At 39.4% G+C, this 26,100-nt stretch overlaps 1 protein-coding gene across 1 annotated transcript in view; it reads left to right on the forward strand.

The window, feature by feature from the left end:
• ehd4 (EH-domain containing 4) overlaps nucleotides 1-25,400 on the forward strand; it is a 28,072-nt gene extending 2,672 nt beyond the window's left edge. The window contains exons 3-9 of the mRNA XM_055057155.1: nucleotides 6,011-6,187; nucleotides 8,527-8,624; nucleotides 20,979-21,145; nucleotides 21,216-21,349; nucleotides 21,488-21,599; nucleotides 22,832-22,996; nucleotides 24,458-25,400. Coding sequence (XP_054913130.1) covers nucleotides 6,011-6,187; nucleotides 8,527-8,624; nucleotides 20,979-21,145; nucleotides 21,216-21,349; nucleotides 21,488-21,599; nucleotides 22,832-22,996; nucleotides 24,458-25,015 — 1,411 coding nt within the window. The 3' untranslated portion in view covers nucleotides 25,016-25,400. The remainder of the gene's footprint in view (nucleotides 1-6,010; nucleotides 6,188-8,526; nucleotides 8,625-20,978; nucleotides 21,146-21,215; nucleotides 21,350-21,487; nucleotides 21,600-22,831; nucleotides 22,997-24,457) is intronic.
• The last annotated feature ends 700 nt before the right edge of the window (nucleotides 25,401-26,100 follow it).

Raw genomic sequence — 26,100 nt, forward strand, 5'->3', positions numbered from 1 at the left:
ACTCTCGGTCAGGGGTGTCAAACTGCAGTCCTCAAGGGCCGGTGTCCTGCAACTTTTAGACGTGCCTCTGCTGCACCACACCTGAATAGAATAATAGGTCATTAGCAAGGCTCTGGAGAACAAGGAGGAGGTAATTAAGCCATTTCATTCCAGTGTTTTGTACCTGTGGCACATCTAAAACCTGCAGGACAGCGGCCCTTGAGGACTGGATGTTGACACCCCTGCTCTCAGTATTTATGTTATTTGCCCTCACAGTATGTTTTAATAAGACGGGTGTATGAAGACCTTGAAGTGTGTGACTTCCTGGATGAGAAAGTTTCCCAGCAGCTGTAGAATTTGTTTGCAGCCTCTGGGGAAAAACTCCACACCTGAGACATTCCATACACAGTCTGTCATAGACACACACAATGACACAAGATATAGAAAACCTGTCAGTAACCTCTCTAATATATCTTCTGAATGACAGACTGGCACAGTGCTTCTCAGTTCTGGTCTTCAGGTCCCCCTGTCCTGCATGTTTTAGGTGTTTCCCTGCTGCCACACACCTGGATTGAATCTGTGGGTGATTACCACAGATTTATCAAGGCTTCAGTAGCACTTAATGTCTGCGGAAGAGGTACCTGGATCAGCTGTTCTGAAATAGAGGCACATCTAAAACATGCAGAGCAGAGTGGCCTACGGACTGGAATTGAGAAACACTGCTAGCTTTACTTCCTTTGAAATCCATTCAGTTCGGTTTTATTTGTATATATATAAATTAATCTGCAGCAGGTTCCTTACTGCAGATTAAGCTAAACAAGCACTGCTCAGTATTCTGTTACTCATCTTTGAAGTGTCATGTTGATGTAACCGTCATTCAGGGTTGGAGGTCAGAGGAAATGAGAGGATGAGGTGGTAAAAAGAGCTGTAATAATAAGCAGTCTGCATAGGCTCTGTGTTTTATTGTCCCATTTCCTGTTCACTGGAAACATTTCAAAACACATTTTTCCTACTTTACACACAGAAATATACTCACACACACACACACACACACACACACACACACACACACACACACACACAGGGTTCATCAGGACATTGTTGCTGAAACCATAGAGCTTCTGAACTGCTGTTACTTTTGAACTAAAATCCAACTGGATGATATTTGTTGATTGACAATAACTATTTCAAGAAACAATAGTTTGGTTTGGCATAATGAAAAAAAACATGTTGACTATGTGATTAAAATGTAACAGTAAAGCAAAGCCCATCTTAAAAAGTTCATATGGGCTTTTAAAGGATTGTTTTATTTAAAAAAAAAAATAGACTAATTTAACTGTCTGGTTTGGGGATTTGCATGTTTTTTCTTTATCAAGAAATGTTTCATGTGTTTAGGTGATATGTTTATATTTGCAATACTGATGTTCATGTCAGGAGCTTGAAAGTTAAAAAAATTATTAAGTATGGTTTTTATTGCCAATTTTCTAATGATGCGCTATTTAATGCTTCAGGGCATGTTACTTTAATCATCTTTAGTGCCTTCCACAAATTTTTTGTCCGATTCAAGTTGAGACTTTCAGAAACATCAGTATTTTGTCATTTGTGAGTTAGGTTCAATAAGATCCAGGCTCTCTGCAGACGAACTGATTTCAATACTGTTGAAAATGTTGATGTTTTATTGTTTCTTTTGAAAAAAGTTTGAGGATTGTTCAACCTATTTATAGTAGGTCACTTAAAGCTGCAGTAGGTAAATTTTACAAAACTGCCATCATGTCCTGACAGTTCAGTATGAGACAGGTAATCTGTGAAAAAATAGAGCTGTCCATCAACCTCCTGTGTGCTGCTCACTGTGAGTGGGTGATTGACAGCGCTAAGACCCTCCTCCTGGCTCTGATTGTGTTTGACTGACACAACCAATCAGTGTATTTCTTGAGCCGGTACTGGGAGCACTGGGAGATTATTTTCACGGATTATCTGTCTCATAGTGTCATAACATAATGATAATTTTAACAAATATTTTAAAAGCATATATTTTTTTCAATAAAAGTTAAACACATTGGGTTCCTTGAAGCTTCAGAATTCATAATAGGTGTAAACTACAAAATATTGCTGGTAAATGATTTTATTGTAGCAGATTTTGGAAGCTGGATGCTTTCTTGACTTTAGTAGTTTGAAGTTTGTGATTACAGTACACAGTATGTCTCGATGTCATATTAAAAGCACTGTTTTATTTCTGTGTATTCCCTATGTCGTTCCATCACTTTTCACTCATCACTGTCTTTTTTATAGTGGTCATGCACCACATATCAGAAAACAGCAAATGTTTAAAAAAAAAACATTTGGATAATAATGAGATACTATATATATGCCTCCTTTGTTTTGTCTTCATTGAAACAAGTTTAAAGCTAACTTGTTGCTTTCTATAATTCCTCCACTTTGTCCCGTCATCACATCATACAGAACCAGGGCGTTTTCCACAGCTCCAGTCACATTTGTTCCAATAGTTTGAAGTTGGTAGTAGTGGCTGCAAAGTGCTGAACAAGTGTAGGTGTTCTTGACTACCACACCCACTGACAGTCTGACTGCATAAGCTTGCAAAAGCCACAATATTTAGTAGACGCCTAGTTAGATAATTGCATGAAGTGTGTATGAGAATTTTCCAATCAGCTGTGAGCTAAGGGGAGATCAAGGCATGCTGTGACTAGCTGTGTGAGGTGTGTGTGTGAGGCTGCATGAGTCTGCAGCTGGGAACACTACGTCAGCTTCAGTCAGGCCCAGGTTAAAGCAATTCTGGATTGATTGCTGGAGCATATTTTACTGATTGTAATGTGTGTGCAATCAATGAAACTGTAACTTTAGCTCTCAGAGCTAAAAGTTACTCAACTGATTTTTTTCAATAAGAAGATGGATGGTTTATTTAACCCAGGAAAGCAATGTTGAAAGAGAAGAGGCATAATATAGAGGAAACTTGTACTCGTACTCTGCAGGCACATGGTGTGCATTTCCAGCTCAGCATGCAAATATTATGCCTGCAGGGTGTGTGTACAGTATATGCTTCTACATATTCACATGTTGAATACAACAATTAAGATTTTTGTCAGCAAACAGTGGACGGATAGCTGAGCTGGTGTGTGTTCCTGTTCTCTTGCTATCTGTGTTCTCGGGATCGGTAGTCTTACAGGGGGCCGAGGCCCCAGCATTGCACCCAGGGAGGTGCAATGCTGCAGAATTTGAAATGCTGCATTTTGGAGTTGGGGTCTGTGTTAGGGTATATTCAATGAGAGGAAACTAATACATTGTCTTTGTAAGAGTATCTGTGCAGCACTAAAGACTCTGAGGCAACACCCTGTCCTGAGGAAGGCTTTGAATCATTGCAACATCTTGCCAGAAAAGTGCAGAGTCAACAAATTCTTCTTCATCTCCTTCTCCTTTTTTCCTTCTTCTTCCTCCTGATTCTGAACACACTACAGAATTGTTGCCCTACACCGCATTGTAACAACTTATCAACTAATTACATTATCAAACTTGTTAATTTAGAGACCCTGACATGCATGAATTCAGCATCAGCCGTCCTACTGCTGGTATTTCAAGAGAGATGCACCAGTTTTGGTTTTAAGGTCGGTCACTGGCCTTTAAAAAGCCTGACTTGCTGATTCCTGTTTATCCAATACCATTTTTCTTTTTTCTGAAAATTCATTAAGTTGGCAACACTGACATGACCAGGTGGACGTGTCTGTCAGTCAGCACTCGGTTACAGCACAGCATAAGGAGGCAGTGGCTTATCTTCAGACTTTTGCAAAGGCAGATAAAATTGGTGAATAAGATTAGTTTCAGCTGATCTTCCAAAATTAAGAAAATCACAGCTGATTTATTAGTACAGCCCTATATTTTAAACAAGCATCTATATACTATTTGTAGTTTTTATTCCCAAAAAGAAAAGGCTCCCCCACTTTAGACAAAATGTAACACTTGACCTTGAAAAAGAGACATTTTAAATAAACTTGTTGGAAATGGGTAAAAGAAGGTAGCTGAAGTGTCTAAATGGCAAAATTCGGTTAAACTTGCCTGAACCAAAGCCAAAGTGAGTAAGTCAGGAACTAAATCCAGTTGAAATCTCTGGATGAACTTAATGTGTTTTTCAGGCTCTCTCATCCAGGCTGACTGAGCTTCGTCTGTTGTGGAAAGAAGAAAGTGCAAAATTAAAGTTTCTAAATGTTCAGATCTGGTAAAGACTTTCGGCTGTAACTAATGCTTTAAGATGGTCTACAAAGTATTCAGTCTGAGAGGCTAAACATAAATGCACGCCGCACTTCTCAGATGTTTATTAGAAAAAATGGAAACCACATTCAATTTTTCTTCCATTTTCATCATCAACTGCTTAGTGTTGAGAGATTTTGAAAAAGTTCTCGATGTGTGAATGCCAGGCTCCACACTGCTGTGCCACCTCTTCATAAATAATGTTGCTACTATTGTCGAATGTATGCAGTTCGGTGAATACCGTTTCTTCCTTTTGAATATAAAAGTAGCATTAGGAATCATTGATCACTTAGATTTTCCTCAGGGCAGTCATCTGAACTCTCCGCTATCCTCTTTGATGTTCAGGCTGTCATGAATGGCAGGAAGAGAGAGGGCAGACTCTCTGAAGCCATTGGTCCTTCCTGTCACACTTTCCTTTCACAAGAAAACTGTGTAAGAGGGTGATGGGTTAATGGTGAGGGGAAGGGAAAACTTTTTTTGACGGTTGCAAACACAGCTTTTATTTGGATGTTTGACTGAAGAGGGACTGCTGACTTCAAGTTATCGTTCAGTCTGCAGCTGCAACAAGCTGTTATTCAGCTAAAACATTGTTTGTAATTAGTCTGTTTAAGCATCAAATGCCTTAAAAGTGAATAAATCTAAGAGTTACTGATATAACTGTTTTGAAAATCTATTCCATTTTGTCTTAACTAATTCATTGGTGAATGCAACTTCTCCTAAATCCCTGTTTTTCTTACAGTCCAATATATCATGGTTGACTGCTTCCCTAACCTAGGTTGACTTAAAAAAAGTTCTATAAAATTAATTTAATTGAGAAAACATGGAAGTACGGACAGCAGCTCATACTTGGTGGTCTGGGTTTTGTGCAACAATAAATATTAAATTGAAAGTTTATTATAATGTCAGTTGGAATAAAATGACTTATTGGTGCCGATTTCCTTAATTTTGAGAAAATCAGCCACTCTTCTGCTCTGACTGACCAGGTCATGTCTGCAAGTTAACAGTCACCCCACTGTTGCTAACTCAGGAGCTTTCTTTCTATATTTAGTCAAATTTCAGACAAAAAATATTGATAATGGCCAAAAACCAAATCGGCAGATTATATTTTTTAAAGATCATTAATCAGCGATGGGCCAAAAAAACTGAAAAAAATGTTGCCAACCAAATAGACAACCGATGACCCTGTTTCTCTTTTAATGATGGTACAAGTTTTTTAAAAGTTTCAGAACTTTAAAAATTTATAGATTTCATTAAAAAAATTTGTATTATAGAGTGAGTAAAATTAAAAAAAAATCCCAATAAACTAACTGTTGCACTTTTATTTTAGTGAATGTTGTGGTCAATGTGAATGATAAATTTGTCAATTATGGCCCTTGGGGCCAAAAAGTTTGGACCCCGCTGCCATACCACGGTCAAATGATGTTTCTACTTTAAAGAGCAACCAGGTTTTAGTGATCCTGACTCAGGCAAAGTGACTTTTTGTGACCTCATGTTGTGACCTTACACCTGCCAGTGTCAGCTAGTTATTACACACAGCTGAAATAGGCAGGTCAAGTTTCTTTTAAAGATTGATAGTCGGTGATTGGCCAGAAAACTGCAATCAGTTTTAAACTACAAACACTTGAGGAAGAGGTTTTTAGTTTTGAAATGGTGACTTTTAAAATGTAAAATCCATCTATTCCATTGTTATTTGAACAGATATAGTTATTTTTTCTTTTCTGTCAGTTTCAAGTATTTCAAGTCTGAAATGACTTAATGTACATTTGTTTCCCAGGTATCTCTTGGAGCAGGATTTTCCTGGGATGCGCATTGGTCCAGAACCAACCACTGACGGCTTTATTGCGGTAATGCATGGAGAAACTGAAGGAGTTGTCCCTGGCAACGCTCTGGTGGTAGACCCGAAGAAACCCTTCAGGAAACTCAATGCATTTGGAAATTCCTTCCTCAACAGGTAAAGAAACACCCCGATTATGTTCACTAAAAGCTGCTGGAACAACAGTTTGGACACCACGTCTGTCAGAGTATGACTAAGTTCAACTACTAATTCAACTCTGACAACATCTATTCACATATAGCATTTTTAAGATGGAATCTAACTATCATTGAGTTGTTCTGTAGCTGCTATTTTCAGACCACAGACTTCCTGTCTGCCAAATATTTCCTGCTAGGTGTTTAATACCTAAAGTGCTAAAAATAAAATCTGTTCTGAGATTCAGGGAAAATGACTGTGGAAGTAAAGTCAGTTCATCAGACACCCATTACTGCAGTCTTAGTGAGTTACATCAGTTATTGTACTTACTAGTTATGTTGTGGTTAACAAGAATAAAGGTTTAACTTTATGACACATTGCATTAGGCTGAAATGTGACCTCTACCTCCTTTCCACATAAATAGCCCTTATTCCACTCCCAATCCTGTCAAAGCATTGTCATCATGGGAAGTGACCCCCTGCTCACCCTGGACAGACATGCACTGAAAGCTGTTAAATCGAAGGCACACCAGAGTTTGTACCGACATTATAAATTTAGCTCAACCCTTATTCTGGTTCAGCCACATTTCCTGTGTCCAGTGAGGAAGTGGAAGGACACTTGACCTCTTGGCACTGTGTGTTGATGAATACCTGAAGCACCCCTTATTTTAGGAATTCCTTCGTGTCCTGATGTGACATAGAATCCCTCCACGATAATTGGCCATTTCCCGAGGGGAAGTGTTTTTGCGTCACCACGTACCGGCTGCATAGGTTTGTTTTTTCCCCGCTGCCAGTCTTAGGTTCCAACCCTGCAAAATAATTTATTATGGCCTGCTGCTAAGTTTATCTCTTCAGGAAGCTGTGAATGCAATCTTAGGTGATCTGTCAGACCCACCAGTGAAAAGGATATGGAAAAAGCAAACAGTTAAGAGTTTCAAAAAAGAAAACATTAAAAGGAGAACCGTCAATCTGGATGCAGGTTTGGTGCTACATTTTTAATGGGACAAACCATAATAAAATACAGTAAACGGTAAATTGTCTGCATTTGTATAGCACTATCAAGTCAGAGGACTCCAAAGCACTGGCACAAACCCCTACATTCAATCATACACACACTCCCACACTGATGGTTGTAAGCTGTGTGGCAGTCACAGCTTACACTCAGTTGGCACCACTGGGTTTCTGACCACCACCAGTTGGATAAGGTAACTTTGTAATAAAGTAAAATAACTATTATTGAATTTATTTACTTTCCACTAATGTCTCAGATCTGCACTATTCCATATTCTTCTTTTTTTTAAAGGCAACTTATATTTCTGTCCAAATCATTGAATCTTTGTATGCTGCTGCTGGATGGACATTATGTCAACTAAATCTTTACTCAACATATGTTGTTACTGTCTTTTGGTTGAGCAGCAGTGGACAGTTTACTTCAGTACTTGGCTACAGTAAACATGCTCATTCTCTTGACTTGGCACCTAACAAACTTTACTGTGGATTCTGTTCATTTGTTAAAAAACACAAACAGAAAAAGTTTTCTTTCCCAATTATAAAAATAGCACTTGTTGAAACTCATTGGACTTATTGAGTTGTGATTCAGCTGCTCTTTAGGTAGCTCTGTGCTGCATTGAGAGCTATCTGTGAATCCCGGAGCTCTGCTAGCTCACATGAGCCACCTGGGCAGGAAGTTACTATAACCTCTTTGTAAGTATTTCAAAGAAGAGAAAAATAAAATATATATATTTAAAGTTTACAAACTATCATACAGTTTTGCTAACTGTTCAGACAACAATAGGTAATTGTGGTTATTTAAAAAATGTCAGCGTATCTTACTGGTTATTCAATATACAGTAGACAAGCAATAAACTCTAGGAGTTGAGTTTCATGTGGGACCATAATGCCACATGTAAAAACCAAATCCCATAATTGGGATGCTGAACTCAGCAGCCTTCAGGTCATTTAGACATGAGATTTTAGTGTTGTCCTTCTGCTGTTTGTGATGACGGTGCAGATTCCTGCAAAAAGCTGCAGCCCCCTCCTCTAGCTTGTACTCAAACAGGTTTGACTGTTGATTAGAAAATCATTGTAAGACGCATTCCTGTTTTAACTTGTAGCATCATCACATTTTTATCCCTAGTCAACACAAAAAAAAACAAGATAGACAATTAAAAGCCAAACTACTAAAACAATCACAATTTTTTAAATTAATCAGTGAATAAAATGAACTTAAACCTTTCCCCTTTGTGTGTGTGTGTGTGTGTGTGTGTGTGTGTGTGTGTGTGTGTGTGTGTGTGTGTGTGTGTGTGTGTGTTTGTTTGACAGGTTTATCTGCTCTCAGATGCCCAACCAGGTTCTTCAGAGCATCAGTATCATCGACACGCCTGGTATTCTATCTGGAGAGAAACAGCGAATCAGCAGAGGTGTGAAGTCTCTCTTTATACGTGTGTATGTATGTGTGTGTGTGTATGCATGCATGTGCTTATATATCCCACATGCAGAGGACCATCTTCACAGTATTTATCAACAAAAGGAGGACAGTGAGGGCATTTTTCTGGTCTTGGTTTATTTTCTTCAGTTTGTCTGTGCTCTGTTAGTTAAATGTAAATATATGGTGGTAAGTTTTGGTTAAGGTTAATGTTAGAAATAGACCAGTTATGCTTAGAGTTGGGAAAAGTGCCTGGTTTAAACCTAAATGCAGATAATTGGATGTGTTTGAGTGTGTGTCACTATGCAAGCTGCTGTGAGTGAGCAGGGGTGCTAATTTGCAATAGGAATTATTGACAAATTTGAATAGTTACTTCCATGAGCAAAACAGTCCCATAACATGTTGTTTCTGCTCCCATACTTCCCAGTTGGGATGTTCCAGTTTATCCTGCCAGTGGCCAAGCACAGCGGTTTTAGTTTCAGACCACAGGACTCAGACTTGTGGAGGTCAGCCATTCTGTTCATGATGTGGTTTGATTTTCCCATGATGTCACACAAGGAAGCAGTGTGGTTATGATGCCTGCAGTTCACTCAAATGTTCTGAATAAACCTGAAACTTTTAAACCTATGGCATCACTATGTGGGCTTTGCCAGTTTAGTTAAATAGAAATATAATGTTAGATGGTAAAAATTAAAATATTTATCTTCCTTTTTATGGCGTATTTAAATATCTGGCTTTAAATCTGAGTTGAAGATATAAAAGAACTGACAGGCAAAAGTAAATTAGAGGGAAAACATGAACATGGGATGATCTCTAGCCATGCTCAGGATGTTCTTTTTTTTAAAATGCGCGGTGCCATGTTTTACGCAGATGTCAGCATGTATAAATATTTACTTTGCCTCAAAGTTTGCGTAAATATGTGCACACTTTTTCTCTGGCGTGAAAATATGCGGCAGGCACGCAAACTTTTGATATTGTAGTTTATACATCCGATTCTTTCTTTTCTACAAAGCGTCAAAATTCACCAAAATACCCTGAAATCTGACTATAATTGTGTTAATAGACCAAAAAGCATCAAACCCGATGTTTTTCATGATTTTAATATTTTATTGTTTAAACATAAACAATGAAACTGAACCGCATTTATCCTCAGACAATAAGGTAACACAAATACAAAATAAAGAAAATAAAAATAAAGCATGTGAAAACCTCGCTCGAATGTAAATAGTACTTTTTCTCAGTTTTTGTCTCATAAAGACGTAATGCATTGGTTTGTGTGCCAAAGTGCATGAAATGCATCTATGGGTTCATTTTATTCTCAGTAAAAGAAGAAAACAGGGTTTGGATCAGCAGATTAACTCATACCTGCTGATTAAAAAGTAATCAACAGGTTTGATTATTTTTCAGGTGGTCAAGGTGTGTATATAATTACATGTATACAAGTAGCTGCGCGAAGGTGTCCCGCATGATTGTGGAGTGCTTTGGCTCTAATGGAGAACATCCTCAATGGAAATATTGAGAGGGAGCCAATGATCAGAAATCATATTGATCTGCTGGGAAATGTTGATGATGATTTATCAGCATTTAGATTAATCCAGACGGATCATCCTGGAGCTCTGAGCAAAACTTAGAGCTGTGCGGTGAATTAGAATTTATAAAGGAAAGCTGCGCAGCGGCGTGCGCGCACACGGCTTTATAAATCCGATTCTTTCTTTTAGTGCGCCGCACTTTTCTAAATTTTTCCGAATGCCAAGTTTTAGACCAAAAAACTTGGTATGAAAACTGTGCACTCTCTTATGCATGAGGCCTGTGCTCTTTTGCCCCTAACAGACATTTCCCCGAATGAGTGCAAGAAGAAGATTTCTTGTATTCACTTTTTTACATCCTGTTTTATCTCACCATCTGTTTCCTGTGATGAATCAATACTGCTGATCTCAAACCACAGAGGTTAGAAATGCAGATCTGAAACCAAAGGACACCATGGCAGGATTCGATTCTTAGGAAGGATTCCCCCACGCTGTTAGAAACTGTCATGTCTACACACTGTGGCAGTTTAATATTTACATGCTTTGATTTTTGTTTTTTGTTTTTTTGTTTTGTATTTTAACCTTGAGACAAAATAGGACAGCTTTTGGAAAATTATTTTAATTATTATTCCTTTCGGGGCTCTTTTTTTCTTTTTTTAATTGTTAAGCTGAGTTACTGCTGTTGAATCATAGAACATGTATATATGAGAACTATGACACAATCCCCAGAGAAGATGAGAGATTCTGAGGACATATGAATTGTAATCATAACTCAGTAAGTGAATTCGCATTCAATAAAGTGCAGCATTACCTCGTGTTGAAATTCAAGAATGTTGTTGTCTTCATATCATTGGGATCTAATAATACATGTTTTGGAAATATCTAATTAATGTTTGACTGGTAATTTACCTTTCAGAGGGACAAGTATTATGCTTAGCATTTATTACCATCATGATTACAAGTAAACAGAGGGCCTACCCCATATTTGTGATGATGACAAGTCTTAGGCTCAGCCTTTGTGTGGTAGGATGTAATTTGACTGTTGTTCTCTAACAATCTTTGCTTTGCTAAACAGCGCAGTTCTGCGATGGGAACAGCACAGGTTTCAGAAGGATTCTTATCAGGTTCAAACAACCTAAAACATTCAAACATCACACAAATAGGAAAAAGACGAGAGTTTTTCGATTAACTTGCAAGGAGAACGGACAGACGCGTGCTTCAGTTACAATCTCCTACAATCTCCTAAAGCACGCTCTGCTGCACCTTTCTTTTTATTTCCTCAGGGAGGTCCTTAGTTATATAGCTTATTCAGTTATCTTGAGTTGCTGCTTCTTCTGTTCTCGAGTCATAGGTGTATTGCACCTACGGGCTGACGTAGGTGCAATACGTGCAATACGTCAGCCCGTATTGCACGTATTGCAATGCGTGCAGAGTTCAGTTCCTGTTTGTTTCTTTTCTGCAGGCAGTTGAGTTCAGTTCCTGTTTGTTTCCTTCTGTAGCTACAATGCAGGAACTGATGAACTCACAGCACAATGGGAGCTGTTGTACAACAAAACAACTTCACACAACAAACATAAGATAATATATACTAAATATTGCTATCAATTCTGTTTGTAGATATGCATATTACACACATTTTATTAGAATCATAGGAAAACTATACAAACTATCTGAATCGGTTTGCTGTATATTTTCATGGCATATGGATAGATTTTAAAGATTTGTAAAGTTGTGTCATAGTGTTTAAACCATCTATTTGAGATCATTTGAGAGAATAGCTTTTCCGTTGGCACACAAATTTCATAACAAGGGTGTTTGAGGTTAAATCTGCCAAAAAAAGTAAGTGGTAGGAAAATACAACAGAGAAGTACCCGAAAAGGTCCAGAGTTACACTGAGGTCTCTGAGCCATGTTAGATTTGAATAGACTTTTACTGTGCTTTATAGAGAATGCAGTCTACAGAGTATGTTTTACTATTCTTGGTAATACGTTCTATAAAATGAAGAAATTCATTAATGGGATAAACAGTTCTATAATTGATGGTTCTTTTTTTCTCCACTTGTACTAAGTAGGGCTGAAACAAATTAGTCGAATTAATCATGACGAATCGTTTAATGAAATAATCGTCAAATAATTTAATTACTGATTAATGCGAACTGAAGTACAGACTTGAATAAAGGCTGTTTGCTGAAAGAACAGCTCACTCAGTGCAGTAATTGCGACAAAACTGTACAACTGTCTACATTTTGGATTTAGGATACAAACAAAAGCTTCATTTGTAGATATATTCTATCCAGACCACCCTTGAAGCCAACTGCAAACCACTTGCACAAGTGTCCATCAAATGTGGCATATACCAAGGAGATGCTCTGTCCCCGCTACTGTTCTGCATAGGCCTGAACCCCCTCAGCCAAATTATCAACAAGACTGGCTACGGATACCGACTCAAAAATGGGGCCAACATCAGTCACCTCCTCTACATGGATGACATCAAGCTGTATGCCAAGAGTGAGCGAGACATCGACTCACTGATCCACACCACCAGGATCTACAGCACGGACATTGGGATGTCATTCAGACTAGAAGTGTGGTCGGCTGATCACAAAGAGGGGGAAGGTGATCCACACAGAAGGAATCTCACTCCCACAAGGAACAATAGCAGACATAGAGGACAGTTACAAGTACCTAGGTATACCACAAGCAAATGGCAACCTCGATGAGGCCACAAGGAAAGGAGCCACAGCTAAATACCTCCAACGAATAAGGCAAGCCAGCTCAATGGCAAGAACAAAATCAGTGCGATAAACAGCTATGCCCTGCCAGTAATCAGATACCCTGCTGGAATAATCAGCTGGCCAAAGGAGGAGATAAAAGCCACAGATATTAAGACTAGAAAGCTACTAACCATGCATGGAGGGTTCCATCCCAAATCCAGCACCCTGAGACTGTACACGAGCCGCAAGGACGGAGGCAGAGGACTAGTGAGTGTGAGAACCACTGTCCAGGACGAAACAACTAAGATCCATAAATACATCAGGGACAAAGCCTCAACAGACAATGTGCTCAGCGAATGTCTCAGACAACAGGGAACGGAGGTTGAGGTGCCAGAGATACCATCATGGGAGGACAAGCCCCTACATGGGATGTACCACCAGCAAATAACCCAAGTGGCTGATATCAGTAAATCCTACCAATGGCTGGAAAAAGCTGGACTCAAGGACAGCACAGAGGCCCTCATCCTGGCCGCCCAGGAACAGGCCCTAAACACCAGAGCAATAGAGGCCCAGATCTACCACACAGACAAGACCCAAGGTGTAGGTTGTGCAAGGAGGCCCCTGAGACAGTCCAGCACATCACAGCAGGGTGCAAGATACTGGCAGGGAAAGCGTACATGGAGCGACATAACCAAGTGGCAGGCATTGTGTACAGAAACATCTGTGCAGAATATGGACTGGAAACCCCGAGATCAAAGTGGGAAACACCCCCAAAGGTGGTGGAGAACGCCAGAGCTAAGATCCTGTGGGACTTCCAGATCCAGACAGACAAAATGGTAATGGCGAACCAACCAGACATTGTCATAGTGAACAAATAACAGGGAAAAGTCGTTGTGGTAGATGTAGCAATACCAAGTGATTGCAACATCAGGAAAAAGGAGCACGAGAAACTGGAGAAATACCAGGGCCTCAGGGAAGAACTGGAGAGGGCCTGGAAGGTGAAGACCACAGTGGTGCCTGTGGTCATCGGGGCCCTCGGGGCAGTAACCCCCAAACTGGAGCAGTGGCTACAACAGATCCCAGGAACAACATCAGACATCTCAGTCCAGAAATGTGCAGTCCTTGGCACAGCCAAGATACTGCGCAGAACCCTCAAGCTCCCAGGCCTCTGGTAGAGGACCCGAGCTCAGAGGATAAGAACCACCCGCGGTGGGTGAGAAGGGAATTTATATATATATATATATATATATATATATATATATATATATATATATATATATATATATATATATATTCATTTAACTTCAATTTGTTTATTTATTTATTTTTAATTATGACACCGTTAAAAAAAAATGTAGCAGCTGCTGATTTCATCCGTTCAAACAGTAAAACAACTGGATCTTTTGATTTTTATTTGTCTACGTGTCTTAAATCATATGTGGGACACCAAATCTTGCCAGGCTCCAAAATCGGGGCTTGTGATGACAGTGAGAAGACGATCAAACCCAACACCCGCAGTACCAGCTGCAGCAACAGGTGTGTCCAGTGTCAATATTTGTAGCTCCTGTATTGACGTGCTCTGCTTGCAGTAACTGCTGCTTTGCACGGTTGTTCTGGTTCATTTAACATGCTTATGAACAGGAATTGAATCCAGTCATCTGTCTGTGTTTCTGCATCCCAGATCCTAATGTGGTTTCTCTTGGGAGCTTCCAAGACTCGACATAATGTCATTTATAAGAATCTGTAAATAGACTCGGCTATGAAGTTAGAAATGACTTTATGATTTTGCGCACATGTACGATCTACTTGCAAATCAAATAATTTAATAGCTCATCTCTGGTCTGCATGTGGACATTATTTACGTTCAAATCCTATCCGTTGTTCTGGGTGAGAAACTCAGTGAGTGTAGATTTAAAACGCAGCCCTGTTGTGTTTCAGAGCGGATCACGCCAGCACTGCGAACAGCTTCAGGGTCTGAAGCTTTTGTTGAACTGGCAAAAGTCTATCAGTCTTACAGTACTATAAATATATTCCTTCTTCCTGAACTTTTTCACGTGGTGCTACTTTGATGCAGTCTGACATTACATATTGCAATGATGGTAGTCATTTGAGATTTTAAGTTGCAGAGAAACTCAACATAGTTTAATTTGAAGTGGCTAAAAAAATGTTTGCTTGGAAAATCTGAAAAGTGTGGCATTCTGCTTCAGAGCTTCAGCATTCCAGAGCAGCCAGTCCCTGCAGCTCCTTAAGACTAGCCAGCAGCTAGTGGCAAATACCTGATATAACTGCATATCTGCTGTGTGCAGAAATGTGCTCAGTAGGAGCTGCTTTTCAGTGCAGCGCTATTAAAAATGTTGTTAAATCATCATGTTGTGATGATTTCCTGAAGGCGGAGTTTCAGAAAGAGTAGGAGTTTTTAAAGCAATGGAGGCCCAACTTCAAGTCATTAAATTAAGTATTTTTTTTGTCATATTTGATACATATACATTCTCTTATAAACTAAAATTAACATAGTTTCTTCATTGTGCTATAAAGTAACACTATGTGCCCAGAAAATGCAAAATATGTTCACTTTAATTATCTCTCCTGGATTTTACATAAGGTGAAGAACATGATGGAGAACTCAGAATATCCTCTTTACAATAACAGAGTGTCTTCACTCTGATTCTGACTGCAGCAGATCTTTACTTCCTACTGCCATAACAATTTGTATTGATTCTAAGAATGGCTCAGAGTCCAGTCCTAGAGTCTGTGGAATCACTTGGACATTGTTGTTAACAGACACTTTCCATGCAGTCTGACTGAGCATGAGCTGTTTCACTGAGAACAGACAAAAAATGTTCCATGAACAAATCTCTCATCATAAATCTCTCATTGCAATAATTAGTGACCTCAAAGGAGCTGTACATAAATGCACACCACACTTTGTAGTTTAGTTGTAAAATATTGAAAATGTAATTTTCTTCCACTTTACAATTCTCCTCTGCTTTGTCTTGGTCAATGACAAAAAAAAACCTAAATGATATGAATGTTTTTGTTTATAGCATCAGAACATGAAAAGTTCAAGAGGTATGAATACTTATGATGTCACTTCATGTTTATAGGCAATGCAGCATATTACTTCCCATAAACAGTACAGATCTCCTGCAGATGTTGGAAGCAGTAGTGATGAAATAGGGGTCATTTGCAACTTTTCTCTGAGTAGATGGTTGGTGTATTTAATGAAATAGTATCAGATATTTAAAAACAAAAAACTTGACAGAAGCTGATGTTTTTGCTTTTCGCTCCAGAACCATCTTCTGTTTCTGGTTGCTGAATACTGACTCTGTTGCCCCGGCATTGAGTCAGTCTGGGTGAATGACAGCATCAGGCTAAAAGCCCCGGCTTGCTGGGCGAAGGACAGAACATGGAGGGCGGGACGAGGAAGGGGAGGGACCGATCGCTCTCCCTCCATCTGGAAATATTTAGAGCTTTCAGCTGATGTAAAATTTCTCCTGGAGATGTTTGACAGGCCAGCTGCTATGCAGCACCAATGCAAAATAATTCAACATCACTGACAGATACGATTCCACCACCCAGAGGTTGAGATCTCTCTGAGTTCCTTGTTGTTTTTCAGTGTTTTGTCAAGGGGGTTGTTGAATTTTTAAAATATATATATATATATATAAAGCAACTGTGCTAGACTTGAGAATTTTTTTTCATGCTCATTTTACATTTTGATGGAGCCACAGTAGAAGTAGGAGATTTTGCCTCCGGTTCTGTCCAAGCCGTAAAGATAAACCACAATAATAGTAAGAGTGCTTTTTAGCATATTTTTTGCATGATCCTTTTTTCAATGACTGGAAAGCAGTAGCAGGAACTTCCTGGATGTTACCTTGTTCAGTTCTTTTCCTTGTTAATTTTCTTTTTCTGTTATTTTGTTTAATTTATCCAGTTTGTAGCTTTGCATTCAACATTTTGAGTCTATTGCTTACAAATATTTTATCAAAGAGAATGAATGCATAAATCTGGAACAGGAAAATGTCTTAACGAATGTATCCTTTACACAAGGGTGCCAAAAAAATAGCCATTGTTGAAATGAAACCTTATCGCAGGCGTCTCAGACTGCTGGCTGGAAGTGACCCGTGTTCTCCCTACCTCCAGCTCCAGACTTCATGTCAAAAATATAATGCAATATGGCCCTTAAGCCAGATACAAAAAATATATCTATTTAAAATTATATATATAATTGTTCTACAAGAGAAGTTTTTGATGAGCTCCAGGAGAGGTCAGATTTGAAGGAAATTATTCAAATTAAAACTGTATGAATTTGACTAAAGACACTGTTTGTTGAATATTGTTGTTTTAGCACTAAGGAAATATGAGCAGAAAGCACAAACATGATGAGGGACTGTCTCAGCAGCAAAGAGTTATTTATAATGAAAACTGTGTGCTGGGTGTGCAGTGAAACCTGATTTAATGCAGTATTGCCTCAGGAAAGCTTAATACAAAGATCAGGCAGTAACAGTTTTGCAAGACCGTTGGCAGTCCCTGATGACTTAGCAGTGGGAACGAGGTCATTACTCCGGGTGTGTGTGCAGGTGAAATCCTGGTTCATCGTCAGCAGCAATCAGGAACAAGACACTTTGGATCTGAATCTGTGGGACTTACTGCTGGTTTGGGAGGTTATTGCAGCTCATCAGCACTTGGTGTGCTGAAATAGATTTGATATCACTGTTCTATTGTGAATAATGGATTCCACTGGTGGAATAAGTGGATATAAATGGGACAAAAAGGGGCCTAAAAGGTTTTAGCTGGTGACTAGGAATGTCTTTCCTCTTATGCAGCACAGATGCTTCCTGTCCTTTCAGATTTTCTGTATGGTAATTTTCTGCTCAAGATCCTGTAATGGAAACAGTATCTGAGCAGGCAGATCTGTGCAAAACGCTGAGTGTGTAGCGTCCACTTTGTTTGCAGTATAACCATGAATTGTCTATTCCATCCCACTCCGTGTTCGTTTTGCTGGAGGGATTTAAAGCTGCGTGGAAAATTCCAGTTTCATGTTGGGCTGCGGCTCGTCTGCAGGGTGGGGCCTCGGTTTGCCCACTGGGCTCTGCTCCAAATGCTCACACAACATCTCCTGCCACTCTGTCATCATCAGAGGGTGGAGCCGCACTCCGTTAACAACCGGGCAAGGATTCAACTGTGGAACTCTTCATTTTAGATTTGTCCACAATTTCTGTTAATTTCGAGATGTCTGAGACTTTTTTTTATGTTGTATTTTGAAGATAATTTGAATAATTTGCACTACCAGTAATAAAATGAGTGTTTTCTTCTTTGATGAAAAATGATTTCTAAAATCTACAATGTCCTTTTTTGATAAAAGATAATTGTAGATAAGCTAACAGTGAATCAGAAAAGTGAAGTGATTTGTCTCCAAAACAGAAACTCTATTCTGACATATGAATGGCATTCTATACACCATAGTTCTTATATTTCCTTCTTTTACATGCAGATGACACACAACCTACAGGACAGTCTGTTGTTTCAATAGAGATGTTTGTCTATTCAGCATTATGAGCTTTTTTGGAGTATGCTATTTACAAATTACATAAGTATCATCCTAAGTAAAAATAAATTCTTCCAACATGTTTATTTTGTATTTCATTTTAGTACATAAATGGCACTATCAAGTAACCTTAAGTACCTTGAGTTATTTTTCAAATGCTGTCAAATGACTTAAAATAAATGTAACCTTTAAAGAAATATAAATAAGCAAACTAAATAATTATTTCAACGGCCTGTCATGATAACACATTTTGTTGGGTGATAAATTGTTCCAAAAGTTATTGCGATAATATGGTTTTACGACCATTTTCAAGTAAGATAATAGTAATCGTATAATAAATTCTCAAAGACCAACAAACTGTAAATTCTAATGAACATTTCACACTGGAATTTGAAAATATTTCAAATATCCAAAATAAACAAAACAACAACATATAAAATGGAAACTGAAGTCTTTGAAAACAAGATTCTCCTTTATATAGAGGGTTGAGACCAAAGCATCAGGCTGCAGACTTTGGTCGTCCAGTTTTTGGTAGAAAGACAGAGAAGAGATAATTATTGAGTTTGTCTTAATTTATCCTGTGACAGGTTTACTTGTTGGACAAAGTAATTCAAAGATATAACTGAGGTGTTTAAACAGAGAACAGCAGCCAGGAGTAAACTGTTCCGGTAGTGCTTGCTGTTTACACTCTGGAATTTCAGTCCAGACTGGAGGAGCAGGAACTCACCAAGCAAACAATGAGAGTTCTCTCAAGAGAGGCAGCTGATCGTTAGATGATGCTGACCGTACATCATCTAACCGTACATCATCTAACGATCAGGTCCGGTTGACCGTATCAGCCAACCTGACCTGCTGGTTCCCTGAGCTCTTCCCTCTTCAGGGGCCGGTGTCCAAACTGTTCACTGACTGACTATCTAAGAAGCCAGCAGCATCAGTGTGTTATTTGGGAGCAGGGCGGTTTGTTGCTGGCCTCCTTCCTGCTCTTGATGCATGAAGTGGTAAAATCCGTGTGTGGAACATATTTCAGAACTCTCCACTGTTTCATCTCAATGTTGAACTCTGAATATGTGAAAGCACTGCAGGGGAAGTAGTATTGTTAGGGTAAAGGCGTTTCCCTTTTCAAAGGAAGTGGAACATATAAAGTAATCAGTCACCCTGTTATAGAAGCAGAGGCTAACTACACCTCATATCAGAGGAATTTCCTTGGTTTTTAGACGTGCTGGAGTTTTGCTTCCTCTCTGCGTTGCTGTTGTGTGATTGCTGTCAGCTAAAATGTGTCTCAGAGGTGCAAGAAGTGTCCTTGCTGATGACAGTAGTTATTGTTCGTCATCATGTCCCCTGGGCTGGTTCTGAGCCAACACCTGAAGCCTTCAGTGTAACCCGATTCCTGACGTAGGAGGAGGATGGGGATGTCGTTCTGTTGCCAGTGGCAACACCCTCACTTATTCATAAGAACCTCCAGCCTGGGAATATTCCACCAATGTCAACAGGGATTTATAAAATAACCTCATTAATTAGACAACATTTATCTTGAAAGAATTGGATAAATCTGTATTTATACTCCCAGCAGAAATCCAGAGTGACTGTAACAGTAAAGGGCAGTAGAGGCACTTCATATACTTGTAGACTAGGAGCTATTGCTGTAAATTTCCGTTTAATCTTTGCCTGGATTGAGTTTCCAGGTCTGAGCTCACTGCTATCGAAACGGCCACACCCTCACGGCCACAGCTCACTTTGCACACATACTCTCGCACAATTAAAAGGCACAAAAGTTCAACAAGCGTGCCCTCACAGCTTGTACATCACCTCTAAAACTGTGTGTTCTGCCAGAGAATAGCTGCAGCAAATGTATGTGCTGAGCCTGAAAGGCTGCCATGTCTCCCAGGCCAATAAGTCAATAGCTTTCTGTTATCTTGGACAGTTTTGGATAAGCTTTGTTTGCTGGTCTGCAGTGGAGTGCAGATTCTTCGTGTTTGACACATAAAAAAAAATAAAAATGAGCCGTTGCCATGGTAGCTCAGTAAGCATGCCTTATAAACACATCTTCTACATACTGCTCTTAAATATGCAGTATGTAAACTTTACTTAATGTTTTTTAAAACATTTATCACCATGTCATGACAGTATAATATGAGACAGATGATCTGTAAGAAGATCAACCTCCTCCACTTCCTCTCTGAGCTATTATTACTGTCTAAAGACAACCAGTCAGAACTAGGAGGAGGAGCTTAATGCTTTCAATCACTCTTGTGAATATTCTGCTCATATGCTAATGGCAGAGAAACAAATCACCTTGTGGGAAAGCAAGGCACACAAAGAAGTGATTGACAACTCTAAAACACGCCTCCTTGCTCTGATTGGTTGTTAGCACTGGGCGAATGCTTAGGAATTCTATAATTTTCAGATTTTATCATCTTTATCATTTTATTTTGTCACAACATGCTGACAGTTTCAACAAATATGTAAAAAGATATATATATATTTTTTATAAAAGTTACACCCTGCAGCTGTGACTGAACTTTTTTAATAACTCTCTTTCTCTGCTTTTCCTCTCGCCTTCAGGTTACGACTTTGCAGAGGTTCTGCGTTGGTTTGGAGAGCGAGTGGACAGAATCATCCTGCTGTTCGATGCCCACAAGCTGGATATTTCTGATGAGTTCTCTGAAGCCATAAAAGCCTTTAAGGGACAAGACGACAAGATCCGAGTGGTCCTCAACAAGGCCGACCAGGTGGGACGGACAGAGGGATTCTACAGACCAGAGTTCATGTTGAACACCTGCCTTTCCCCTCTGTGTGTAGGTGGACACCCAGCAGCTGATGCGGGTGTACGGCGCCCTCATGTGGTCACTGGGGAAGGTGATTAACACCCCAGAGGTGGTGAGAGTGTATCTGGGTTCCTTCTGGGCCAAACCACTGCAGAACACAGAGAACAGGTCTCACTCACAAATCCATTCATTCGCTCATTCAAACCTGATGGCATTCCCACGTATTTATTTATGTTTGGACAGATTACATGCTGTTGTTTTTCCCGTCAAGTGTCACCTCATTCATTCATTTCTGCTCGTCTGCAGACGTCTGTTCGAGGCAGAGTCTCAGGATCTCTTTCGGGACATTCAGAGTCTTCCAAGGAATGCTGCTCTCCGTAAACTCAACGACCTCATTAAGAGAGCGAGGCTTGCCAAGGTGACAAAAGAATCTGCATGTTCTGATGCTTTGAGAATCATGGGAGTACTAAGAAATCTTGCAATCATAAGAATAATCAGACAAGAGAAAATCTTGCACTTTTAGTGTTTCAAAACAACATAGCTGGCTGTAAAAGCCTAAATGGTTGTGGTGGGTGGGGTTACGCCAATGCATTAGTATTTAGTTTTCTAACTTTTTTTTTTTATTAAATTATGCAAATGTTACATTAACACGTTGAAATATTTTCTCAATAGAATGTCTGAAAGCATTGTAAAAGCTAATGAGAAAGTATTAAGATAAAGTATCAAGTCTGAATTTTGTGTAAGATGAGCCACATTTGAAAATCAGACTGGAGTAAAAACCGACACATGCAGTAGAGACCAGCTATTCACACATACAGCATGAAGAGATAGAATTATTTTTTTCTGGCTGTTTGTAATGAAATTAGACTAACGCTTTTCTGTTTTAGTTCTGCTTGGATTAACAAAGTTATTTCTATTTCCTAAATACCAGTTTCATTTTTTTCGTATTACGTTCTTTAACATTTAGGATCATACACACCTTTAAACAAACTAGAGTAAGTCCAGATGACGGTGCCATGATGTTGTTAGCTTCTCATAGATTAATCTGCAACATTGGACTTGAGTGAAGGTAGGCACACCTGTGGATGGAGGAGCAGCACAAACACACCGCTTCCTTGTGTGGCGTCATGGATAAAATGTAAGAAATCAGCCAAGATCCCAGCAAGAGAACTCTGGACCGCATCGAGTCTGGTTCATTTCATTGGAAAGATTATTATGTGAAAATACAGAATCAATATTTCAAGACATCAGACAGGAAGTGGAAGTGGGTCTTCTAAATGGACAATGAGCCAAAGTGTGTGACCTGAATAAATTACAAGAAAGTTGATGTTTTGACAGGAAAGTCTGTGTTTTGGAGTGGTCATCACAAAGTCTTGTTCTCAGACTCCTAGAAAATGTGTGAGTAGAGCTGGGGCTTGCTATCTCAAAGGCTCATACTGAATATAAGGACATTTTTTTCAACATTCCTACATTTGAAGAAAGGAAAACAAATGAGGCCACTCTATTTTTCCCATTTTTCAGCAAATAGAAATCACTTTGGTAATCCTAATTAACCTGAATTAGAACTTTACAGTTATGTTTGTTGCAATGTGTGTAAATATCTTAATTCACCAATGACACCCTCTAAAATCTCCTGGTCTTGTCCATTAGGTTCATGCTTACATCATCAGCTACCTGAAGAAGGAGATGCCTTCTCTTTTTGGGCGGGAAAAGAAGAAAGAAGAGCTGATCATGAGGCTACCAGAGATCTACGTCACCCTGCAGAGGGAGCATCACATCAGCCCTGGAGACTTCCCCAATGTCACCAAGATGCAGGTAGAAGCAGAATTCCTCCTCCATTTAAAACAAGCCGATATGCAAATGACTGGTGGTTGATTCAAACTGCTCATCAGACAGCAGGGCCTATTTTCTACGATACAGGCTTAAGCCTGTATCGTAGAAAATAGGCCCATCTGGTTAGTAAGGAAATGAAAACAAACTAGATCCTGACATTTCACTTCTGCTAAGTCAGTTTGTCTCACTGTTGATGAAAACTGTTGAGATGTCGTTACTCCATAATGAGAAGAAAAATGGAGAAGCTTGAAGCTTCATTTTGAAGTATAACTGTGTGTCCTAAGTGCTAAAGAGGCTTTTGACACTTAGGACAGAATGAACTCTGCTGCAGCTGGTCTCTGATTCCTGTCGGGAGACACTGATAGTGGGTGTGTGATTTCCCAAGTTGCACTTAAATAGTTGGCTGTTGGTGGATGTTTGAGAGTTTTCTGTCCCCAGAGACAACAACAGACACAACTATGGTCTGAAGTTTTTTGAAATCCTCTTCCTCTTTATAAATCTTCCTTCTTGCACCCTGTGGTGGTGTAGTGGTTTAGCACAACCCACGTGTGGGGGCCTTAGTCCTTGTCACGGCCGTCGCTGGTGCAATTCCCAACCCAGCAACATTTGCCGCATGTCTTCACCCTTTCCTGTCAGCCTACTTTCAAAAAAATACAGGCCGTTAGAGCCAACAAAACTGATAAAAAAGATTGTGATCCTGAACATACAACACTGACACACAGGCTTTGGTGTTGCACCGCGGTCAGAAGGGATGCTGTGTCCAGCTGCAAACAGCTGGCAGTGTGATGTTCAGCTCTGTTACTGAAACAAAACTCCTTAATGTTGTAAATCCACACAGATCTGAGGTTAAAAACCCTGCAGCCAAACACTTTTCTTGTTTTCCTTAAATTTTACGTTACAGATTACAGATAACTTCTAATACTCACACAGTCAAACTGCTAATCACAATTTTCACTGCTTTCAAACTTGCCCAACACTAAAACATATATTTGACACTGTCAAGTGGTTAGACATTTATTTTCATGCTCTTATTTTGAAATGAGTGAAGACTGTTTACATAGCAGTTATGTTTCCTCTCTTTGTGTTCTCTCTTTCTTTCTTATTAACTTAGGAACATGCACAGTACAGAAAAGGATAGGAACATAAATACAATATATGGATTACAGAACTTGTAAATAATAAGGTCAAAATTAAATTGATACTCAAAGGTTGTAGTCTTTCAAGAACAGATATAATTTGAAGTGAAGTTAGCGCTTTATCATTAGTTTTTGTTAAATATCATGTTGATGGTAACAGTTAGCGCAACTAATTTTTTAGTTAGCAGTCCTGCTGGGCTCAATACGTCATTCAAGCCATAGAATATTAAAGGCAGATGTAAACATGTCTTGCATACAACGACAGATTAGTTCTGTTGACCTTGTGCCTCTTCCTGTTCTCCTCCAGGACATGCTGCAGCACTACGATTTCAGTAAATTTCCGTCTCTGAAAATGAAACTGATTGAATCAGTGGATAAGATGCTGGCGACCAAGATTGCAGTTCTGATGGCAATGATCCGAGAGGAGGAGTCCAAGCTGCCTCCAGCCATGGTGTCCGGTGGGGCGTTTGAGGGCTCCGAGGACGGGCCTTTCGGTCGGGGATACGGTGAGGGTATCAGTGCCGGCGCGGATGCGGACGACTGGATCGTCAGTCGTGACAAACACCGCTACGATGAGATTTTCTACACACTGATGCCCGTCAATGGTAGGATCACAGGCGTCAACGCCAAGAAGGAGATGATGAATTCCCGGCTACCCAACACTGTCCTAGGAAAGATTTGGAAACTGGCTGACTGCGATCAGGATGGCATGCTTGACGATGAGGAGTTTGCCCTCGCTCAGCATCTCATTCAGATCAAGTTGGAGGGCTATGAACTGCCCAGCGAGCTGCCCAATCACCTTGTCCCTCCGTCCCATCGTAAGAACCCCACTGCAGATGCACTGTACAACCACACGGAGGACTAGAGAGCTCACAACGTGCCAAACAAGCCACCAAAGAGAGAGACTGTGATGGAAGAAGATCCTGATGTGGAGAAACCACAACAGATCAACATCAGACAATCAAATAACTTTTAATGTTAGAGTTTGAACATTTCAACTGAAAGACTCCTGAGAGGAAAAGTCTGGTTTCAGCTTTGTTGTAAAAACCAAAATATTTCTCCTTAACTTCTCTAACCTACTTCTTGTCTTAACTGTTTTGGATTTCTGTCTCCTGTTTGTGATGTATTACAACTTCAGTTTATTTCCACTTTATCACCTGTTAATGTTGATGTTGATGTGAAAAACTGGGATTTGTTTTCATTGCTGTTATTTTTTTCTGACAAATTAAAGAACAATTATAATATTGTAAGGAGTAGCACAAAACATGTTTTCATTTAAACATATACCACTTGGTGTTTACTCTTAGTGCTTTATTAATATTTTTTTAGCATATTACTTTTTGTTTCTGAATTGCTTTTTAGAAATATACCAAAGATGAAGTGGACTGATACTAAAATAGTTTTTATTTTTTACATTTTCCACTAAAATACAAATTACAAAAGAAACTTTCTCGCAGAAAACCCCAAATCAGTGCCTGGATGGACCAGAGTTTTGTATATTTCAGTTTTTTATATATTTAAATATGTCATGGGACTGTTTTTTTGTCAAGCTTTTATTTATGAAGAATTTCTGTCATTTCTACTGAGACAGCAGTCACAGCAGAGCTATGACTCTTAGACTCTATTAGTCTGTAAAAAAAAAACAAAAAAAAGAAACTTGGAATTATTGCTGTTCTCAAATATAATAACATCGAACAATTATTTTTTCAAATATCTGTAGAAAGTGACTGGGGTCATTTTTGTTCTACCACATTAGTTGGAATGCCATTTTTTGTTCCCAATTTCCATTTGATTTCTCTGAATCAGCAGAAATCCTCTGACAGAATCCCATCTCTTAGCGTTTGAACCGTCACTTCCCAGTGCAACCAGTAGGAACACCGTCAGCCACAGACCACAGGGTCCATGTGGAAGTCCAGCTTAGGTTCCATCCTTTTGCCTTCACCACATGTG

This window comes from Poeciliopsis prolifica, unplaced genomic scaffold (assembly GCF_027474105.1).
Source record: "Poeciliopsis prolifica strain line A6 unplaced genomic scaffold, Auburn_PproV2 SCAFFOLD047, whole genome shotgun sequence".
Classification (NCBI taxonomy): domain Eukaryota; kingdom Metazoa; phylum Chordata; class Actinopteri; order Cyprinodontiformes; family Poeciliidae; genus Poeciliopsis; species Poeciliopsis prolifica.